Source organism: Prinia subflava, chromosome 12 (genome assembly GCF_021018805.1).
Source record: "Prinia subflava isolate CZ2003 ecotype Zambia chromosome 12, Cam_Psub_1.2, whole genome shotgun sequence".
Lineage (NCBI taxonomy): Eukaryota > Metazoa > Chordata > Aves > Passeriformes > Cisticolidae > Prinia > Prinia subflava.
Window position 1 is genome coordinate 15,659,065 of NC_086258.1, and position 23,617 is coordinate 15,682,681.

The 23,617-nt window shown below is 45.6% G+C and overlaps 1 protein-coding gene across 1 annotated transcript; it reads left to right on the plus strand.

The window, feature by feature from the left end:
• The first annotated feature begins 7,514 nt into the window (after positions 1-7,514).
• Positions 7,515-15,040, plus strand: TMEM100 (transmembrane protein 100). Its single transcript, XM_063409706.1, has 3 exons — positions 7,515-7,672; positions 10,414-10,584; positions 13,808-15,040. Exon 3 carries the CDS (start codon positions 13,856-13,858, stop codon positions 14,258-14,260), a length of 405 nt encoding a protein of 134 aa, XP_063265776.1. The 5' UTR covers positions 7,515-7,672; positions 10,414-10,584; positions 13,808-13,855; the 3' UTR covers positions 14,261-15,040.
• The last annotated feature ends 8,577 nt before the right edge of the window (positions 15,041-23,617 follow it).

Below are 23,617 nucleotides of genomic sequence, written 5' to 3' on the forward strand. Positions count from 1 at the left end.
TGAGAATAAAACAAGCAGCTCTGAGCAGTGGGACGTCATCAAGCCTACTAAACCGGCAGCAGCGCCCAATGTATTTGGTGGTAACCTCTGTGCAAGGCTGGAATAATGTAGTGTTTCTAACTTCCCTGCCAAGTGGCTGAGCTCTTTGACAAAGAGTTCACTTATGTCAGCTGTCCTTTCCAGTTCCAGTCAATTGGTTTGCAAGCAGAGCATGAGGATTTCTGGCTGACTGGTTTAGACATACAGCCTGACCCTCATCCTTGCACAGTCCAGAAAACTTTTGGAGGCAGCATTTTGGCAGAAGGCAAGCTTTACATGATGGTAGGGAGACAGAAATCATGACTTGAGTCCTCTTATCATGAGACAAAAAACTTCTTTTATTTTTTGAAACCTTCTTATATAGGAAGTTCAAAGCTCCCAGCTCTGGACACTGATTGTTCTGAGTCTTAGCCTTGCCCAGCTCCTTGAGCAGTGATATGTATTTATGATTTATTTTATATTAGCTAAAGAGTAGCTGTGACAGGCAAGATTGTATCTCACAAACTTCCTCTCAGTGTGTAAATCTGATGCCAGAACTTGACCTGTACCATCTTTATAAAATAATATCAGCAATGATAATAAATATCTGCTCATATCTTACCTGCTCTCACCTCCCCACTGAGACTGCTAGGCAAACATTTCAGTTCTTTCATTTTTTTTGGTAGTAATATTATGTGTATTATTATTACTAATATTTATACAATAGGTATAAATATTTTGGCTTGTTTTTGTTCTTTCTTTAAACATTAATTAAAATGGCATGCTCTCAGCTCAGTTGGTTCTCCAAAATATCAAGGCAATACATTTCTTATGGCTGATATCTTATGAGTAATTTCTTGGCTAAGTTGCCTTGAGTGAAGCTGTGCTGCCCACCCAGCTGAGCAATTGGTCTTTAAAATGGAATATGAGGCAGTGGCCTGGAGGTGAGACTAATGTAGTTTTTCTTGCAGAAATATTTCTTTACTGCAAAGCTTTTATCAGATTGCTGTCTCCCTTTTAAGTCCCATTCATTCTCTGAAGTAGGGCTCAGTGAAACTGAAAGAGCTTGTGGCTCCTGTTTGCACAGAGGTGACTCTGACCCAGTATGGACAAGGAGGAGTTGGGAGTCAAGAAATGATCTTTAAAATGCAACAAGGACACGTGCCTGTGAGATTACATGATGTCCTTGTTTGTGCAAAAGGACTGAAGTGATCACAGCTCAGTGTTGCCTATTATTTTAGGGTCAATGTTTTGCATTATATGGTTGTCTGCATGGCATCAGTAAATTGGCTTGAGCTGCCTGACCACTCCCTCTTTCCCCAGCACTGTCACAGAAAAAGATATTTATCTCATAAGGCCACTCTAGGGACAAAATCTTTCAAAAAAGGCATTATTATGTGACCTTTTTTCTTGGTAAATAAGGAGTGGCGATTACTAACAGAGCACAAGCTGTTCTAAGAGTTTATTTTCTGTTTTCATGTAAGTTTACGTAAGTGTTATTATTTATCACTTGTATTTCCATGTATTGCCCTTGCCTTAGGGATAGGAGCTGAAGTTTGAACCCGAGTCCTTTAGAATCTTCCCTGCTGGGTAGTGACTCCAGGCTGGGGTGAGTTCAGGATTTTATGATTTTATTTAGCTGCTGCTGATCTGAGTGGGAAATATCCCTCAAGGCAACCTGCTGGTTTGGGCTAACAGTGGCATTAATGTACCTAAATCTTCCACCTGTTTTTTAGAATGGAAATAATCTGTATGAATTCCCCCTAACACCTCCCTTTCTGTTACTGAAGTCAATGCTGGGTAATCCAATGAATTCTGTGGTGTGGAACAAATCCAGGAAACTGGACAACTCCTGCATCAGAAAATCATATGTGGCCAGAAGTGAAACCAGCAATGAATACTACACTGATGTTTTCAGGCCCCAGGTGATTTTCAGTGTTTGTTTTGGATATGGGTGTCCATGTGTGGGAGAAAGTTCCCAGCTCTATTGTGTTTTCCTCTGTCTGTCTCTGTGTGGCACTGGTGCACTTTCAGAAATTCTTGAAGATGAACTAAAGATGTGGGATTTTGATGGATTCAACTCCTATGCAGACATTTATATACTACTGTAATTCCATTTTACTCAGTGAATTCCAAAAATTTTGCAAAACTGCTGAATAGTCCTCTCCTACCATTTATACAATATGTACATTTGTATTTCTAGTATACACAGCCAAAGCAATTATAAGCTGCTGCTGCTTTATTGACTGCATCATGTAAAAGCCTTTCTCACAAATTGTTTCATGACTTTCGCAGTTGCAAGAAGAAGATTCTTCATCCAAAAAAGCTGAGAAGTAACAACATCATCTCCCATCACAGCCATGCATGTCTAATGCAGTCTGTATTCTCCTCTCTTGTATGAGTCAAAGGGAAATCTGTTTTTTCAACATTTTTAGAATACACAGAAAATATAGCCTGTCTGCTACATCAAAACCTTTATATATTTTATATATTAAGTATAATAAGTATATTCAGTATATTTTATATATTAAGTATATTTTTTATTCCTAAGTATTTAGGCAGGGAGGGTCACCTAGGGTGATTTTTACGAAGAACTAGCACAAGACATGCACTGCTTGAGCTGTCAGATGTCATAAGTGGCCATTAAATGCTGGTTTATAATGGTCTTTTTGAATTTAACCCCAAACTATGACTGTTTCTGTATCGAGTATCTAGTTTCAAGAGTTCCACCCAAATAGAAGAGGATTCAGAGTAACTGGAGTGCTGCTGTTTTTCTGCCTTCTGATACTATGTTTTACCTTTGGTAGATAGTTTATTACACTGGACTCCTGGTGTCAGAGCCATCTCTTTCATTTGGTCATATTTACTCTTGATTTACATCTTTTAGCCACAGTTTTTATGGAAAGTAACATACTCCCAATGCAAATAAACTGGAAATAAAGAGGTGCCACCTATTTACCTGGCTCTGAGGAAAGGGGGGTAATTTTAAATTTCACTGTTGGAAAGAAGGAATTTCACCACTACCTGCATGACCTAAAATGACTCATTCAAAAGATAAGAGAGCCTGTTTAGATCTTGACTTGATTTGGTAAATGTTTATCACTACCACACCCTCTACTTTCTTAACTTGTTTACATGGATGTAGAAATATTTCTAAACATTTCCTTTAGCAGGTGATGCCAAAGCAGATGATATGTATGAAAAGCTCTCTTTTGTGGGAACAGGGTCTTACTGCAATAATTGTTTGGGTTTTTTTTTCTTTTTTAACTACCCTGTAGGTCAGGCACTCGACTTACTGTAAATTTCAAAGAAATAATCTAACATGTAGGAGAAAAGCTGTGTATTTTAACCTTGTGCAGTATTTTAGATAGATCTTGTGTATAAATTTAGTCCTAAGGATGGTAGTGAAGTAGGACAAAGAAAGACTCATCAGACAGTGCCCTGTGTGTAGCTTAGTTTAAAACTCATAATTTTCTTTCTACTGTTGGAGAGTCAATAACAGCTGGCTGAAAAGCTCCATGTTTATCAGACAGACCATTTGCAAAGGGAACAGTGTATGCTTTTTATACTCTACCTACTGAGAAGGGAAGGAAATGAAATGAAAATGTCTCTTGACACTATCCACTAGCTTGGACAAATCACTTTTTCAGCTTTTTGTCTGCATTTCCCTTCATGTCTTTGAGCCCTGTAAATTCTTTGGGTTACTCAGTGCAGGTGGAGAACCAAGAAAAAAGATCATTCCCATTTTGAACTTAAATCTCAGCTGAATCTGCTGCATCCTACTGCAATAGTCTCTTAACAAAAATCCTGGTTATGGTGAAATTACAGTGCCTGGAGTTTGTTCCCAGGCTTCCCCCAACTTGGCCAGAAAGCTGCCACGGTGGCTGAAGAGTCAGAGATTCTGTAACCAACTTATGCAAGGTTCAGGAATTGGCTTCTGGTGGTGTGATGCATCCCTCTGCTAATTAAAAGCACATGTCCACACAAGGAACGCAGCTCTTCAGATATAATTATGAAAGCAGTAGGAGATAAGAATAATTGTTTTCAGTTCCAGATATCCTGTCTTCTTCTGCACTGCAGGAAGATTAAGTGAAAGTCGAGGAAGGCAGTACCAAAGTTCACATGAACAGCAGGGTAACTGATGCTGACCAAAGTCCTAGTAGAGTTCAAAGAAAATTCCTTTCCATATTCCCAGCCACCAAAGAGGTTTCTCACAGTTGTTATAAGCAAATCCATTTCATGAGCCTGATTACCCACAGAGAGGCTGGTTTGCACAGCCATCAACCAAGTGGGCTGTAAACTGTGTTAATGAGAGGGGAGCTACAGCATTTTAGGTGAAATTATTTGCTTCTCTGGCTTAACTGGCTTTGGGTTCCTTTTGGACTCCATTCCTCATCACAAATCACATACACTGCATGGCATGGTAAGGATGATTTATAATATATTAAACACATTGAAAGGGCGCTTTCTGAAAGTTTCAGGAGATGCAGTAAACTGATATGTTGTGTCTGTGTGTGGGCTTAGGGATAAAATAAAAGGAAAATTCAGTGGAGGGTTAGGGAAAAGGCAAGAAAAACTAATTGAATAGGGAGCCCACAAATGATTGTACTTTGCCAGATTAGTGAGTCACTGTTTGCTGTGCTTTTAAGGCCCAGGAGACTGCTGGAAACTCAGAGGAAGCCATGAGATACTGCAAGTGTGTTTCAGTCGCCAGAGCAACAGCATTGCTCAATTTAGGAGCAAAACTGCTCTCTCAGTAGGTGCCATGGGTTCCAGAATCACACATGCTTCTTGCTTATCAGCCCAGCTTTCGGGCTGCACTTCCCTCTGAGCAGCTGTGTTTAGGCCCCAAGGAGGAGATTTTGTCATTTAGGGCAGGTCCTAAAGGGGATGTGTGTATCAGTGAACCCTGGCAGTCCAAAACTGTGAACCTGTAACCCCTCACTGCAGCTGTTGCTCAGCCCTGAGGTTTCCTCAGCTGTTTGCTCTGAATTTCTCCAGGTGCAGAACGTGCTGCTCCGGGTGCGCCTGGTCCTTCTTTCCTTACATCCTTGGAGAGCTGTGCTCAGAACACAGCAGGACCTTAAAAGGCAGGAGTAGTCAGTCATCCCCTTTTTTAAAAGGCCAGAGGGTTGGTGCCCAAGTTGTTTTAAACCCTTCAGTGCCTTTAAATCCTTCTAGGGGAGAGCCCACTGATCTCTCAGCACTAGAGGAGACGTCATTCCCCTCGCTTTTCATTGCAGCTTTTATGCTTCACAGCAAGAAGGAAGAATTGCATGACGTCTAGGAGAGTATCTGACTTTTAAGCCTGCTGTTAGGGCAGTTATTTGTACAGAAACATGAATTCTAAGCCCAGCTTTGGTGCTTGTTTATGTGTATTAGAATAGCTCCTAAAAATCAGTTTTGTGAGATACCTTATGTAAAACTTTCAGTGTTTTATGTAATACTTTCAGTAATGAAGTTGGCATGGAAAAATAAGAATGTACTAGTGGAGCTATGGGTGGGAGGGAGGTTCTCTGCCAGTGTAGGAGAACCAAATACTAGACTGGAAGGACTAGAGAGGAACTGATGTAATAGGAATGGGGTGAAATTTAGGTCATGCACACATGTGCTAGCAGTAAGAATTTCTGATATAAAGTGAAAAATGAAACTGATACTGGAGAAAAAAACTAGACATTCTGGACAATCAGAAGAAAATTATGAAATGTTAGTATTTGTAGTAGGCCAGGAAAATACTTGCACTTCTATGGAGTAAGTTGGTAAGAGATTTGAAAAAATGGTTGAAAATAAGCCTGAGAGAGTTTAATTTCTCCCTCTTAGGGCACTGGAGGGTTAATTGCCAAAAGAAAGAATATCTGCTTCAGCCAAAAGCTTCCTTGTCCATGGATAATTGTCTATGAATCCATGCAGCTATAAACAAAGTTCCTAGATATCAGCAGAATAATGCTTGTAGTCTCCAACAGGAGGAGTAGGAAACCTGGGTTTTTTGAGGTGGAACTTGTCAAATCTAATAAAGATATTCCAGACATGGCTGTCTGCATTGGGAAGGACCAGACACTGGTCCAAGAGATCCTGCCTAATGAAATTCCCCTCAGATCCAGTTTGTTTGTCATTTCTGCTCAAATGCTGATGTATTTGAACACCAGCAAGTTGGGGGAAAAAAGTGACAGTTTCTTGCATAAAGCTGTAGAGCTTTTCCAGAACCTGGTTGATTTATCTGGAGGAGAAGAACCATTGGCAGGGTCTCCATCACTGGGCACTTCTTAAGGATACACAGGATGAAATCCTGGCCCCTGTGAAGGTGGTGGAAGTTTTGCTATTAATTTCTGTGAGGCTAGGATTTCACCCTGGAAAGGGAGTCAAAAGTACATGAATGCTTTCAGAGACAGAGTGGCTGATTAAATACATCTGGTGCACTGTTCTTTTATCAATCATTGATAAAATAGTGTCTTTTAAATATAAACCTTGGATGAGCTGAACTGCAAAATTCAAACATGTCCTTTTACAAGACTTAAAAGCATAATTTGTCTGCTTTTTGTCTGAAATAACAGAAATCATGGTAAAAAATTAACACACACCCACACACCACACTCCAAACCCCTGTAGTATTTGATGTGCTGCAGAAACGAGCAATTAAAGCTTAGAAAAGCCAGTTAAAATATTTCTAAATGATACATAAAACTTTATCCCCTAAGAATGCCATCCGCAGCAATGTTCCTCCTCCTTTAACTCCTGAGCAGTTGAGCTAGGGGTTCATCGGGCTTTCACAGGGGCTGTGCTTTCCAGGGACCCAGCACGGCCACCCCTGGCAGCCCAGCGAGCCCGGGACGGGCACGGACCCTCACCCACCCCGCGGCAGGAGGGATGTGGCCACCAGCGGCACGGGCTGGGCGAGCAGGAGGGCAGAGGGGCTGAGGGAGGACGGAGGGGGCTGCGGGAGAGCAGAGGGGGCTGCGGGAGAGCAGAGGGGGCTGCGGGAGGGCAGAGGGGGCTGCGGGAGGGCAGAGGGAATGCGGGAGGGCAGAAGGGACTGCGGGAGGGCAGAGGGGGCTGCGGGAGGGCAGAGGGGGCTGCGGGAGGGCAGAGGGGCTGCGGGAGGGCAGAGGGGGCTGAGGGAGGGCAGAGGGGGCTGCGGGAGGGCAGAGGGGTCTGTGGGAGGGCAGAGGGGGCTGCGGGAGGGCAGAGAGGGCTGCGGGAGGGCGGCAGGGGGACTGAGGGAGGGCTGTAGCAGGGCAGGGGGGCTGCAGGAGGGCAGAGGGGGCTGCAGCAGGGCAGAGGAGGCTGCGGGACGCCCCCCCGGCCCCGTGTGTGAGCGCTGCCGCGGGCAGGGCGCGATGCGGAGCCGCCCCCGGTGCTGTCCCCGCCGTGCGCATCCCCGTGCCGGGCTGTGAGCGGGGGGAGCGGCCCGGCCCGGCCCGGCCCAGCCCAGCTCGGCGTTCCCGGACACCCGCCCCGGCCCCCCCGCCCCCGGCGGGCCCGTCCCGCTGTCGCCCCGCCCGCCGCAGCTCCCGCCGCTGAATTTGCTCCGGTCCCTTAATTGTTTCGCTCAGTTTCACCGAGAACTTTGTTTACAGTCCCTTGTGCGGCTCGCCGCATCCCCTCTTATGCTGGCTGCGGGCTGCTGGCCGCCGCAGTCCCGCCCGGCGGCCGGGAGGTAAGGCACGGCTCCGCTCCGCTAGGCGCGGCTCGCTGTGGCACAGCAGCCACGCTGTGGCACGCTGGCCCAGCCTGTGGCATGGACTGGCACGGCTCAGCTCGGCACGGCACGGCTCGGCTCGCTGGCAAGCCCCGGAGCCGCACGCCCCCGCCGGCTCCCGGTGCCCGCGGGGTTCCGGCTCCCGGTGCCCGGTACCGGGGCGGCCGGGCTGCTCGGGCACTGCGGGGACCCGCCGCTCCCTCCGCCCCAGCACAGGGCTCTCCCCGCCTGCGGGGCTCTCCCCGCTTGCAGCGATCGCGGGCTCGGCAGGCGGAGCCGCTCCCCGGTGCGGGTCCGGGGTCCCGCCGCCCCTCCGGGGTCCCGCCGCTCCTCCGGGGTCCCGCCGCTCCTCCGGGGTCCCGCCGTCTCTCCGGGGTCCCGCCGCCCCTCCGGGGTCCCGCTGCCCCTCCGGTACCGGAGGCTGAACGTGCCCAAGGCTTTCCCCGCCCGCTCGCCCCTCTGCTCTCCTGCAGAGCTGCTCGGTGACAGCGGTGACACGGAGGGTTTAGCCCAGGTGTGTGAGCGGAGTGTGGCAGGCGCGTTTGAAGGTTCTGCAGCTGGCACAGAACTGAGTTGGTTTGTGGAGGGGTTGGGCTGGCTCCCGTCCTGCACCCCGCGTACGTCGGGAAAATGAAAAAGGTGCGAGAGTTTAAATCGGTTCATGATTTTACTGAAAAACTTGGCGAGAGAAACTTACTGCAGCTGGTACGGAGGCGATGTGTTCTCCCGCCTCTGGAGCTCAGGGCACGGTCCTGGAGTCCTGTAAGTACAAATTCTGGTTGTGTATTTCCAGGTGTTCAGCTGGGGCAGAGCTGCGGGTTGTGGTGAGGATTACTATAGTCTGTTGAATTCTGAATGAACTCAGGCTCTCCTCCCGGGACAGAAGGACTCCTTAGGCTGTTTTCCGCAGTCACTTTAATGCATAGACATAGTGTGAAGTGTGAGCATTGTGATTTATTGGGATTTTACATAAGCAAAAAAGGGTGCCTGAAGTATTGTGAAAGATAAGAGAGAATCTGGTCCAGAGCTTGAAAGCAGAAAACTCAGATGTGTCCCACTGGTTATAAGTAAAATGTGAAAAAGAGGAAAGGGTTGTAGTGGCTCTTTTCCCTTGCACAGAGATAGTCTGGATGTGGGAAGCCTCCTGAGAGAGCACCACATTGAAATGATTCCGAGTTAAAACCCTGGAAACTTCATATAGACCCTTCATGTGTTTCTGCTTCTCAGTTTTGTGATGAGGGAGGGAGGAGAAGGGAAGACATTTAATCTCTAAGAATTTGCTCTGTCAGAATTCTTGATAAAGACATTAATTTAAAATAAAAATACCTAAACTTTGTGCAGTCAGGGGTAAATACAAATAAATAACTGGCAGAGCAAATAATCTTTTCCAAGCAAGATGCTGGCAGAGTGGCTTAGGGGACACAGTTGCGCTGGGAAGAGCTTTCAAACAAATGTAACCTTGCTGTAATCCAAGTGGAAGTTGACTGGAAGCACATTTCAGAGGTCTGTGTTTGTTTTAATGAAATCTAGATTATTTATCTGAAGTCAGGATTTTTTTTCTTGCATTTCCCTCCAAACTTTTCAAAAAGTTAAACTAATTTCTAGATCGTGTGGAAAAGAATACAGTCAAGGAGATAAACAAGTAGACTTCCTTATTATTGGCTAACTTCAATAATCAGCTAAATATACTTCAGCAATGTCACAGGATTCTTCCAAGGATCTTCTGGAGAACAGCAGCAGTTCGTGCCTGTAAATGTTTGTGTTTGTGAAATGTTAGCAGGGTCTAAACAACTTAAAAACAGAAGGACCCTTAAAGTTTGTCATTATACAAAGTTACTCTCATGAATTTACTGCCATCCCCACTTAGGACTCCTGCTCCCGTGTTGAAATGATCTTCCATGATCATGCACTTCTAGAAAGGGAATGTCAAATAAGATTAGCAACATAAATCTCTGCTGCTTCATGAGTTTTACCCAGCTGCCTGGTGACTTCACAGCTGTTTGTGCAGTCGATAACAATTTCCATTGCTCTGCTTTCTGCAGAGTCCGCCTTGTCCCTCCTGGAGTTACGGATTTGGGTTTTAAAAATCCAGTAAGAGAAATGAACAGCAGTAAATCTAATGGGCTTGTGTTTATTGCAGAGAGTTCTTGGATGTGTAAGTCTGCCTTTTTTTATTCTGAGAAGAGTTTTTGGGATTATATTACTTAGGTTTTCGTATATTGGAAGAGGTTTAACAGGTTGTTTAGTGGTAAGTTGTTGTCATAGTTCACAAGTAGGAAATCTGAGGAACAGGGAGATGGAGTGATTTGCTTGAAGAAATTGGACACATAGAAGAGAAATTCCTGTGTATTCTGCATCATTATTCACACAGGTGAAATAAGCAATAGAAATTCAGTTAAATATGATTAGTATCTGCAGTGTCTCTTGTGCAATGCCTTTTCCTGCATGGCTCTTTCTGGGGGACTTGACTGGGTTATGGTACTCACTACTGGGACGTCACATCATCAAAGGAAAATGTTCCATTGGGCCAGAAATGGGTGGCTGCTTCCAAGAAAAGAGGCAGAAGCCACTAGGAGAGCCAGAAGGAGAACATCTCCTGCTTTGGTTAGGTTAGGAGCAGGAGTCAGCCCACAGCAGGATCTTCACACTCACTCTTTATTCTTAAGAAGCTGATAAATATCCAACAACTTTTCTTGTAGGAAAATCCCGTGCTAGAATATTGTCACCTCCAGTTCATCATTCAGCAACATCTGACACTTCAAAGCCTCGAGCAGCTCTTTCTGCCTTGAACTGTCATAGAAGACATCTTCAGCACTCTTCCTCTGCTTTCTGAGCCAAGGATCTGTTACCATGGATTTCTCCTGGATCTGGTAGGTGTGCATGCTGATGGATTCCATAGCTTTTTAGATAAATCTAAACTTACACTTATTAGTGGCTAAAAATTTGCTCTCCCCTTTATTCAGGGGGAGAGAAAATTTAGCCACAGATTGCCACAGAAGCACATTCTTCCTCCAACTCAAAGTAGCTCCTTAAGATAGTCCTTGTGGTATGATTAGTGAGAGGATGCTGGTGTTGCTGCGTATCTTTGCCTAAATTTCTTACCCTGAAACTTGAACCAAATCACCTGTTGGCTTAAGTCAGAAATGACTTTGCTGGCAATGAGGATCCAGTACCCTTTTTTCTAGGGCTGAATACCTTTGCTCACACTTCAAATAGGTTCTGTTGTTTATTTAATAGTATTTCAATAGAGGCTTGTTTATTTTTTTTTTTATGAATGCCTGCCTTAGTGCATCCTATTCCAGACAAAAACTGTGCTCCTCAGAAATAAACAGGTATTTTGCCATTGACTTAATTATTATAGATTAGAATACATTTTTTATTCCTGTTAGATTTGATTGTATAAATATATCTCCTTTCTTCATAAATCTCTGTATGAGAGGTCTAGGAGATTTTAATGCTCGTTGAAGATGTATCTGAAGCAGAGAGACAAGGACTTTAGAGACATGAGTAAATACATTTTGATTAAAGGTTAAAATTTTTCAGAATGATAATGTTTATTATGGGCTTTTTCAAGTTATTTGGAAGTTTCTCTATTTCAGTGACTGTTAGAGTACTTGGACTTTTGGATAGTTACTACAGTGTGTTTGAGCCAATAGATCTTTTATATGCAAAATAGTTAATTTTTCTCTCCCTCAAATTTGATAATAAAATATTATGCTAATTGAATGGTAAGATCAAAAAAGGTGACATTTAGGGACCACATTCTTATGTTGTGCTGAACTTCTGCAATGTTTTGTAGATAAGTAATGCAGCAACATACTGGCACCAGTGTATGTCTCACTGCTGAAAATGCAGAACTTGGGCTCAGATCAACTTGGGCTCGAGAGCAAACCCATGGCTTTCCTGGGCTCCTTCTGTCTGATTTAAAAGGCATTTAACCATGCATTCTGATTCACAGAACAAAGCTACCAAACCTAGAAGAATTTAGGATATCTGAGGCGTCAGCACAGCTATATTTGCTTTGTCTGACAAGCACTGAACAAATCCCCTTCCTGCCCTTGGAGATACCCAGTGCTCTCACAGAAACAGGCAGAATCACTGAATGGTCACGGCTGGAAGGGACTTCTGGAGGTCATAGGGTCCAACCCCCCTATTGCCCAGCAGGGTCACCGAGGCAGTGCTGCCCAGGACTGTGCAGATGGCTTTTGATTTTCTCTGAGGGTGGAGACTCCAAAACTTCACTAGGTTCCAGTGCTCAGTTACCCTCACAGTAAAAAAGTTTTCCTGGTGATCAAACAGAGTGTTTCAGTGTATGCCTGTTGCCTGTTGGGCTGTCACTCTGTGTGTTTGGGTGTCCTGTGTGTGCTCAGCAGGGACAGGCTCCTCTGGCAGGGCTGAGCCCACAGGCAGCTCTGCACAGCAGACACAGCAGGGAGCTGAGCACTCCTCCCCAGAGCAGTAGAACAAAAGCTTTGGCAAACCACATCTGGGCTTTCCTTCTCTCTTGAGGGTTCAAGGGGACTTTGTATACAAACACTCTGACTATATCCAGCATTTGGCCTGTTTGTGCCTGTGTTTTTTTTTTTAAAGAGTGAAATCCTCTTTCTTGTAAAACTCACGGTCAGTTGTAGGAGGTACTGAGATATAAAACCAAGGGCTCTCCACAATGAACGAATATATCTTAGCAACAAGGGTGGAGTGGTGGGAAAGGAAAAGGAGAATACAAGTATCTGGCAATTAACTTCCTAGTCACAGATGTGAAGGTGATAAAAGTGATAAAAGCATTACTGCATTGCCAAGGCTCTTCCTTCTTCCCCGAGCTGCATATCATGCTGCTCATGAAAGCCAAAGCGGCACAGCCCACACCAGAGTGGTGGAGGAGTTCTGGGAGCTGCTCACAGCAGCAAAACCAGTGGTCCCCAGTGGTTGCCCAGTGGTCCCCAGTGGTTCCCCAGTGGTTCCCCAGTGGTCCCCAGTGTTCCCCAGTGCCCCAATCTCTGGTGCATGTGCTGGGGCGCACTGAGCTGGGTCCAGGACAGCCCATCTGTGGCAGCCTCGGTGTTGGCAGAGCTCACTGCAGGCCCCAGGGTGACCCCACATCACCAGAGCCCCAGAGACAAGGCTGAGCTCTGTCAGGGCAGCCTGGAATGGTGGAGAGCTGTGGGCACCTCTTGCTCTCCTCAGGTGGACTCTGATCATTCCCTGGGCTTCCCAGAACCAGAAGGGATTTGCCTCCTGTGCAGATGCTGTCAAACTGTGCATGCTGTCAGGACTGAGAGTGAGCTTACAGTCTGGAGACAGCAGGAAAACAACTTGCTGTATCTGAGATGAGTGAATATGATGGTAAATCTCCCTCCCTCCCAGTAACAGGGGTGTAATTTCATGGATTTACAAGAGGCCCATTGCTTTTGCATGAAGCCAGTGTAAGTGGCAAGCCATCAGTCTGGCACTGATGTTTCTGTAACTGGAGGTTCACCAGCCTTGAGCTGAGCCATGTGTGGGAATCTCTTTGCATCCCCATTCTCCCCACATCTACAGCTTGTCATGACCATTTGAATTTTTTTTCCCAAGTAGCACTTGCACTGAGAAAGGGCTCACTGTTCATCCTAGTTTTTGGCGAGTTAGTACTTGACCATGTTATTATGATGTGCAGTGGAGCAAATCTGCGTAATGTATTGTGTGTAGATGTATAAAGAAACCTGTGTAGAAAAAGTGTGTGAGCAAAAATCAAAACAATGTGTGAACTTCACCTCTTTGTGAGAAAATGTAATGCCATTGAAATCTAAATTATGTCTAGAAATACTGAGTTTAAGATGTAACTTACTGTAGGATTTGGCCCACAACACTTTCATGTTGGGGTCTGTCTTGGTCTGTAACTCTGTTCTTTCTAGGACTTACGTAGGTATTGTTGACTGCTCTAAGAAGTGATTCAGATCCTTCACAATCAGTCATGTCACTGTTGGTCTTGTGCATAAATCCTTGTGGGGTCGGAATGTCTGGCTGTTTGTGACTCCAAGGGAATACTTCTGTGTCCCCACTTGTCTCCTAAACAATTGTTAATTACTGGCTGAACTCACGATCTTCCCTCCACAGTGCAGAGCCTGCTCTAGCCTAAGGACGGGCCGAGCCAAGACAGCCAAGATGACAAACGAACCTATCAAAGAGATCCTGGGCACCCCAAAGCACCCCGACTCTGCACCCCCAGAGAAGAGCAACAACAACGACTGTGTGATCACCACCATCCCCCTGGTCAGCGAGTGCCAGCTGACGGCAGCCACGGGGGGAGCGGAGCTCTCCTGCTACCGCTGCACCGTCCCCTTCGGCGTGGTCATCCTGATCGCCGGCGTGGTGGTCACCGCCGTGGCCTACATCTTCAACTCCCATGGCTCCATCATCTCCGTCTTCGGGCTGGTCCTGCTGTCCTCGGGACTGGTCCTGCTGGCCTCCAGCGCCGTGTGCTGGAAGATCAGGCAGCACAAGAAGAAGGCGAAGAGGAGGGAGAGCCAGACGGCGCTGGTGGCAAACCAGAGGAGCTTGTTTGGGTAAAGGCAGCCAGGAGAAGGCTGGGCGGAAGGCAGAACCTTTGTAAGTCAACTTGGCTATTTATCAGTAGGAGAGATGGCAGGTTTTAATTTAACTGTGGAAGCGAACTGAAAGGGAAATGGAATGGATTAAGGAATACTTGTAACAACTCTGCAAGTGCTCTCAGTATATTTTTTACTGCAGACTTGGTAGTGATTCTTTCCAAGACGGAGGAAACCCCATTTTTCCTTCACAGAAAACTGTGTCATATAACTGCAACCATCCTAACTGCATTCTCCAACATGCTGATCGTGTTGGAAAAGGAACTTGTGAGAACTGAGAAAATAATTTGAACTGACTTGAGATGCCAGAGGTCTCCTTAAAGCAATGACATTTGACCAAGGGAGAAGTCATAGCATTTGAAGTGACTACAAGCTTACGGCCAGAGTATCTGGGACTTAAACTGTAGCTTAAAAAAAAAAAAAAAAAAGCAATAAGATCACATTGCAAATTGCTCAAATAAGCTGATTCTTATATTTTATGTAACTTTCCCCTCCCAATACCTGTGGTACTTTCCCCCTTTTTTAAACCAACTAATATTGATTTTGTTTCACTATTGAATAGAAATCAGTAGAAATGTGTAGTTACATTGTTTAACCTAAGTAATGAGGTATGACCATAGCTTAAAACATGAGACTTTTTTTTGTAAATTAAAGTGGTCAGGTTTAGCACTTTTGATTATTTTGCTATAAAATTTAAAAATAAATTTCATTAAAATAATATCCAGTGCTGCTATATCTTTAGAAAATATATATTGCTATGGAGATAGCTTGTATCTTCAACTCTGACTGCTTTATATTTCTATTTTTGTAGAACAACCCCTGTGACAATAATTGTGAACACATGTACTGCTGATCTCTTACAAAAACCTCTGCAGCCTGTGGACTTTGGTTTGATAGTCCAGCCCTCTGCAGCTTGATTAACACAGCTCTGCTGTTGAAAAATCATAGCAGACAGCTCTGTAGACACTCTCTGTCACAGTCAGTTTGAGACATAACTATTAATAATAACCTGTGGAAGCAAAGCTATGTGCAGTGTTTGCTGACTGAGCTTTGGGATTACAAATCTTCATGAAAAGCATGTGCCAGGTGTCCCCCGCTTGTGGCTGAGGTGTTGATTCTGTAACTCCTACATTGTAGAGGTCTTCCAGCTTTTCTCACTTAATGGATTATTGAGGGGCTTGTCTCAAACTGAAGCAAACCAGAATATGATTTCTCCTTGAAGGACAAGTGGTGCTGAGCTGAGTCACAGGTTTCCACCCCAGTGTGTATGAGAAGGCAGAGGGACTGCATGGAGCCCTCTTTCTAATTTTTCTCTCTTTTATTTTCCCTCTTACTTTCTCCAGACTCAGAGGGGCTGAGTGTGATTTTTGCTTTCCACTACCAAGGTGAGACAGGCCTGTGTCTGCTTTTTGCCCTCTGGCAGCCAGGACAGTTTTGGTGATGCTGCTGCAGAGCCCACCTGCCAAAGAGATGCTGCAGGGGGTTCCTTCTGCAGCTCATCCTGAATCCCTACACTTCTCCTGCAGAAACCACCGAGGAATTCTGCCTTAGGTGCCACCATTTCCTCTGCCCTCCACGGTTTAAGCTTGTTACATCCATAACTCATCCCTGGATTTGCAAACTGCACCTCCTGTTTTAAATAGAGCGAGCTATATGTGCAGGAGGGGATGTTTGGGGTCAGTATTTGCGTTGCCACACTCCGTGGTTACCAGACGCTATAATAAAATCACTTGCATCAGAGGAAAGCTGACAACACATTTTAGCACTTCCACAGCCCTCCCCTAATCACGGCAGGAAGCTTTCCTGCTCAAAGGAGAACATGTTGCGTCACCAGAACATCTGACACCGGTGTCTAGTGTCAATCACTTTGCTTAAGGTCATTAAAAATATTAGGGTGTCCCCTTACGATGCACAGGTTCTGCATGAGTGACAATTCATGGGAAATGCATAGCATGATAAATAATGGAACAGGTGGACTAAAGTGGTGTCTTTCCTGTTTAAAATGAGAAAAGTGATTGACATCAGCAAAGCTGGGTAAGCTAAATGGAGCTGTTCATCTTTTTTCCTCCCTGGGATCACAATAGTTTTTCTGACTCCTTCTTCCCCCTCCCCATTTCTTTTTTTGTCAGTGGAATTTTGGGGGCTGCTGAGGAGAGAGCTGGAGAGATGCAGTGATTTCCACCACGTGTGTGGCAGTTTGGCTCCACCATTCCCAGCTGAGCCCAGGGCAGGAGCTGCCCACTGCCCTCTCCAGAAGCCTTTTCCTCACATGGGTCCTCCTTTGACCATCCCTGATATAGAGCTGAGCTTGCTGTGGAAGGTAGAGGTGCAAGGAGAGGCTCAGCTCCAAGTCAAAAAGGAAAAGCCAATGGAGTAGAATGGAGACAGTGAGGGTTTTGGAGCAGTTTTTTTCAAGAAGGGTAAATAGGAGTGAACAAGAATTGGTCTCCTACTCCTAGAGATAATTTCCTTTTCCTTATCTCTGCTCTCTTTGACTTTTGCAGTGCATAGGCAAGGACACAGCAGAGTTCCTGGGCCACCCTCTGCCTTTCTAGCTGTGGGCACCTGGGCATTACCCAGCCTGTGGGCAGTGACAGACACATTGCAGTGACCCTGGACGTGATCCCCTGGCACAGCAAAGCTCCAGGCACACCCTGGTCCCCTGCAGTGCCACCTAACTGGGAGCCCCTGGGTGAGAGGGGCTGCTGAGCCCAGCAGCATCATCTGTGTCCTTTAGAGATGAGCTATGTGCACAAGCATCTTCATACCAGGAAGCAAACGAAAGCCTGTGCAGGAAGTCAGGCTTGTTTGTGCTTTGCTCAGAGGAGCAGAACAGTAATTTCATGGGGAAGAATCCCAGCACCTGATCCTGCTGTCCTGCAGGAGCAAAGCAGAGATTGTGAGCAGTTCAGGCAGAGATTTTTATGCTGTTGAAGGGGTTTTCAAAGCTTTCATTGCTAAGTGTTCACATGGCCTTAGAATCTGACTTTTCCCCCATGAATTCTTTGCCTTGATTTTGGGCCAGTCTGAAGGAATAGTAGAATTTTTTCTGACTGACCCGTGATGACATCTGACCCATGTCTCACAGTCCATGCTTTTTTCTTTTTCCAAATCTATGTATTTCAGATATTTTCAGTATTATCCTCTCTCTCTCTCTGCACATCCAGGAATAACACATCCTTTTCAGCCCTTAAAGCCCAACATAAGTTTCCGCTTCAAATTTTGAACCCCGTGACCTAATCTGGATTGATTTGGAGTTTCATGCTTGGGTGCTGGGTGCAGCAGTGCACCCAGACTTTGATAAAGTCCATCTGGAACTCCAGGATTGCTGTCTGGGGTTTCTCATGGGGATCTGAGAAGCAGAAGGATGCAACCCTGTGGAGATCAAAGTGACTTTCAGTTCAGAAACACCTTCCCTTCTGGTGTGAAAAGGCTTTGTATGCCACAAATGGTGTTCCAGTTCTGGGAGAGGCTGGGTGGGAGCTGATGCAAATTTTATTATCACAATTGCTTGTCTATCCCTTCCTGAAAGCCCTGGCAGCACTGCACAAGCAAAACTGCCCCCACAAGGATAGAAAATTATCTAATAGAGGAATTGCGTTGCTGCTCCAGGCAAATGTTACAGCGATCTTAAATTATAATTTCAAAACCTAAGCACAGGAAATTGTGTCTGTAACTACACCCTGTATTGCTATTGTACACAAAGACAGTTATAGCCTGGGACAGTATTTTAAAATAATAATCAGATTGGTATGACAATGCTCAGATTTTGTTCAAGTTAAAACGCCCAATTTACAATTCCCCAGTCATTTCACGTGTTGTGTTTTCTACGACTCTGGCTCTAACACCACAATTTTCCAGGTTTAAAAAAAAAAAAGAAAAAAAAGAAAAGAGAGAGAGAAAGGTTAGTTTCATGGACTTGTGTCAAGAATGAAGTTTCTGTGCCATGGACACTTGGGAGAGCTCCTGTTACCAAACATGTGTACAGTATTACTGCAGCTCCAGAGAACAGGAACCAGCTCAGTGTGGAACGAGGAGAGGCCTGAGAGTCTCATCAGCATCCGGAAGAGTCAGGCCAGGAACAAACCCTCTGGAATATTCCCTATTCCTCCTCAGCTTTGCTTATCCAGAGCCACATCCAGGCTCTCTGCTCCTTTGATAGCTCAGATGGAAGTTGTTACATTTTATTAGCAGGTTTCACCTAATTTGTTTTTACAACGGGCTACAAAATAAGAAAAGCAGAACAATATTGGCAGCCATCCTTTTGCACAGATATTACCAGTACCTCTGAGCATTGACAGGCATCATTTTGCTTTTATATTTCCAACACCTTTGATGCCTGTAGCTTGTATGACATTTTAGCTATATCAATATAAATATTTGCCAGTCGTGAAGGGCTTTTATTTGTTGAAGTACATTACATATCAAGAATTGAACTGTATGATGTGAAAAATATAAATTGTGTCAGAAATCTATGTGCAGACTGAATCTTACAGGCTAAACGATGTGAGAGAACAATGGTCTTAAACTGCAAAATCAACTTGAATTTTTGGCTTTTATTCAGGTTGTTGATGTCACTATTAACATGACACAGGACCTAATCCTTCCTCTTGTGAGCAGCCAGTTGGAGTCCTATTGTCCTGACTCTGTGCATCCTAGAATTTGCATTTGTAGAAAACATGGCAATTTTGAAAAAACACTTCTTTTGGATTGATTGCTTTTCCTTTTTACTCTTCTTCTGTGCTTTCTATACTAATGAAAAAATTATTGCATTTTAAAAACAGAAAAAGAGGAAGGAAAGAGAACATACAACTGCAGATGCTGGACACTGCATAGAGTAATGGAAGGACAGTAAATGTGCCTTGTTGATGGAGACTTAAAAATATGTAAGTCTTGTTTCTGATATATCCTGGACTTCATCCTCAGTTTCATTCTTACAAAATACCTGAAGTTCCCAGGTTAACATCGATCTTAGATCCTCACTTCATATTTATTTTCTGTTTCCCAGGAACCATTTAGCTCAGCCAAAGGCAGATTCTTTTCCCATCTTTTGCAGCCTGCCTGACACGGAATGCCCACGTGGGATGTGCAGAGGCAGTGTCCCCACGGTTTTTTAAGTGAAAACACTTTCAGCCACAATCTGCTCTTGGAGGGGTGGAAACTGTGCAGAGGTGAAGATTCCTGTGCTGCAGCAAGAGATGTCAGTGAGCAATCTGTGACAAAAACATAAATAACAGCAGAGCAGCCCTTCACTGCCTCTCCTCAGCCACGTTCCCTTCCCATCACAAGGCCTGGGTTTGTGAATAGAGTTAACAGCTTTCCTGGAAAACTGGCCCATGACATTATTTCCTTGTGAACTCCATCCACCTGTCATGTTAGGGCTTGGTGCAACGCCAGGGCTGGCAGGAAATAATAGGCAGCAGGATGCTGGTGTGTGTCGATGGCCCTGACCCTCCCATTCCTGAACATGAATAAGCCTCGGGCTCCCGGGCCCTGGGGCGATGGGTGGGAGGCAGAGCCGCCAAAATAACACCCAGGCAGCAGAGCTGAGCCCGCAGTGCCCTGGGAGGGACCTCCTGACTGCCTGCTGCTCCCTGTCCCCTCCCCTGCACCCTCACTGCAGGGAGAAATCTGCTGCCTCACACAGTGAAAAAGGACAAATAGGCCTGCTGTGAATTAGCTGAGATTCCCCTGGACACACTGATTTCCCTGGAACCATGGGGTGTGTTATGGGTGATCTGTTGCCATTTCTGCTTTGCCTCTAGCTCGATAATTTCACTCTTTGCCTACCAACTGATGGTGTCTCAAAGAACGACCTCTGCTAGCATACAAGCAAAGGACTTTTCCCTCTGGATTGCAAAATGAACTTGTAAAGAAACATCCTGATCTCTTAACCATTTCTCTATAAACAGTTTTCTCAAGAAAATCTAATGACTGAGTCTGGAAGAAAATAGTTTCCTAATCTGGAGCAAAAGCAGTACAGCAGAAGTTTAACGAAATACAGGCTTGGAGGAAAGCATCCTGTCACCCCTTTCCCTTTTTTCCCCAAAGGCAAAACTGCTGAAGTGAATAATATAACTCCTGTGAAAGATCATAAAGATGGTCAGGTTATTGCTAATGTTTAAGCTCTTGCAAAATGAGTGACTAATGTATATAGGACCAACACCTCATTGGTCTTTTGTAAGTAAACCCCAATAACTTAGAGAACAAGCTCTTCTTCCCTTGGCAAAACCTCTCCGTTCCTCCATCACAGCAGCTGGGCCGGGGTGGGTGCTGTAGCCTCAGGTGCCACCAGCCCAAAGTGTTGTGACAGACACAAACCATTGGTGTTGAGCACAGCATCCACATCACTGCTGTGCTCGTGTCCTGCCCCTCTGTGTGCTGACAGGGGGGCTGAGGTGGCTTTTCTGAGCAGCCACCTCCTCCTCACTGCGGCATGGACTGCTCCCTGCCGAGCAGCACTGGAGGGACTTAGCTACAGACACAGAAATTGGGTCTGTAAAGTGACCAGGAGTGAAAGCATGGAAGCCTGGAGCTCAGGGTGGGACAGAAAAACCAGGGAGAATCCGGGTGCTCACGTGTGCTTTGCTCACACTAATGCTAAAGCAGGGATGAGTATTGCAGAGGAGGACTGGAACATGTTGGCAACCAGCCTGGGGAGGCTTCTCTTCCCTGGCTGTGTGAAGGGCTTTGTTTTCCTCTGCACAAGCAGAGGACAGCCAGGAGCTCTGGGCTCTGCCCCGAGCATTGCCAAACACCCCAGGGCATCACTGCCTCACAGGGGAGTGGCTGAGGCACTTCTGGCAGGGGCTCTGGGGGACTGCAGAGGAACTGAACATTAGATCATTTCCCATGGGAAATCCAACCGGGGGCTCAATCTGATGGCATCAACTTTCACTCTGGTCTTTTGGTCAGAATGGTCAATAAAAACCATTCCCCTGGTGGTGGTAAAACCAATTGTGCTTCTGTGGAAGAAATACTGCACAACATCCTTTGAAATACAACAGGCTCCTTCCAGCCAGAGCTTCAAAATTTCAGAAGTGACTCCAGGACTGACCATTAGGACTGCACAGGCACTGGCAGCCAAACATTTCCCTGCCTGGAAAGTCACGTTCTACTTCTGCCCTGGCTCCCAGCACTTCTCCAAAACTTTGCTGTGTTTTTGCAGGACCCAGATATTTTAATCCACTTGCTTTTGGTGTATTGTCCGTGTTCCCAGCCATGCTGAGCCCGCCTTTGTTTCGGGCCCTGCAGCTCTGAGCATCCCCATCCTCTCAGAGGGATGGTGACATCCCCAAGGCCTTTGCTCCGCACCGAGGTCCCGACAGCCGAGCAGGGACACAAATTTGGGATATTTTTGAGCGCCATCTGCTGGAGTCCTGTCTGCTTTTTAATTGCACAGTTTTCGTGTTAATAGTCACACCTCGATTCAGTAATTCAGTATTCTGTGTTCAGATGTAGGAAGGATTTAAAAACTACGAAGAACAAGAAAGGAAGGCTTCAGCAGCCTGGTGCTCCCAACACATAGAGCATCCCTCAGCCTCACAATAAGCACTAAATTGTGCTCCTGTGGTTCTGGTAATCCTTCATTTCCCAGGGTGACAGATGCATTCCAAATGCTAAAGTTACAGCTGGTCAGAAATGCTCTAAGGAATAGCCTTCCACTGGAAAACCATGATCTTATTACGTCAGAACATTTCACAGAAATTTGAATTGTATTGCTTATTCATTTTACAGGAAGTTGTAATCATTGGATTACCACATTTAATTTTCAACTGCATTGTACTTAAAAAATCAGAAAGAACAGGATAACATGGAAGATTTTGTCTTGCTGAAATGAAACATGCACTGTATGAAAGCTCTGTACCTAAATCCATGAAAGATAAACTCCTGAGGCTGAGATTTGCGTCCCTATTTGGAAAGGTAACAAAACGAGAACAACCTCGGAGTTTTTCATGCAATGAAATTCCAGACTGTGACAAGCTCAGATCCCTGAATTTTATTTCTCTGCTCTATTTTGTTTTGAGAGAAAATAGCCTGAGTTGGGAAGTCCTTTCTCTCCATTTCTGTCCCACTGCTGATACCTTGCTGAACCCTAATTCTGCCGACGCACTCAGTTCAGCAAGACTGTTGGCAGTTCCAGCTTCCTGTAGCGAAGGCAAACCTTTTGTACTTTCCCCCTTTGGGCAGTTTTCTTTTTTCCCAGTAACAGGAGTGTGTGTGAGGCCTTTCCAGCTGGGAAATGCACGTCGCAGGCGGCAGGGCCAAATGCACAAAGAGAAAGGAGCCTCGGTAGGAGTTACGACACCGACATCTGGCAGATAGATTTGACGTCTCTGTCACCTCCTCTGCTGGACAATGCTCTTATCCCCAGAGTGAAGTCTTTGTTAAACGCTGGAACTCTGAAAATGGGACTGGCATCAGCTTTGCAGAGCACTAGGAGAGCTCTCATCTGAGCAGATCTGTCTTTGGAGGAAGCAAATGCTCCACGGGTGTCCCCAGATTCGTGGCGTCAGTGAACATTGGGTTTTGGGGAGCCAGCCCCTGCTGCAGAAAGCTGCAGTGGGGTCACAGGGCAGCAGACATCCAGCTGGGCTGAGGAATGATTTGGAGAGACAGAAGCAGAGCAGTGCTTGGGGGAGGAGCTGCAGGCACAGTTTGCTCTCCAAATAACTTGCAAAAAGTGGCCGGTTTTGCCCAGGAGTTAGTGGGCTGCTCTTCAGACTCCAGCCCTGTCAGTCCCTTGATGTTGTCACAGCGCCTGAGGGGGATGGCTGCTATTCCCATCTCATTCAGACACCCCTGAGCTGCTTTGGGATGGGCTTTGGACACAGGGATCATTGCATCACAGGGACAGCTCTGAGCAGGAGCCGTGGGAAGGACACCTTGCAAAGTGACTCTTCACTTTCTTCCCAGCTCAAAAGTGGCAGTGGGAGGGTTGTTCTGTGGGTGTGACAGTGACTGGGGATTTGTATTTAATTTCTAGGTCTTCCAGTCTTTTTGGGGTGTGTGGAACACAGCCCAGATGGTGGGTTTGGATCTGCCTCACTGGTGAGTCTGCTCATTGAGGAGGCAGAGCCCTTCTGCATCCCCTGCACACAGAAGGAGGAACAGTGTAAATCGTATTAAGGAATCTAATTAGAGTTTTCTATTTTTCCAGCAGAGTTTAAATCCACTTTGAAACAAAGTTTTCCCTTTGGGCTAATGCAGCAGTTCAGCTGAACGTAGGAGATGCTATCAAGCAATTTTTGGCACGGAAGAGATTAAGCCCTGTGAAGCCAGAACCAAAAGCTTTCAGTTCAGCAACAGGCATAGCATG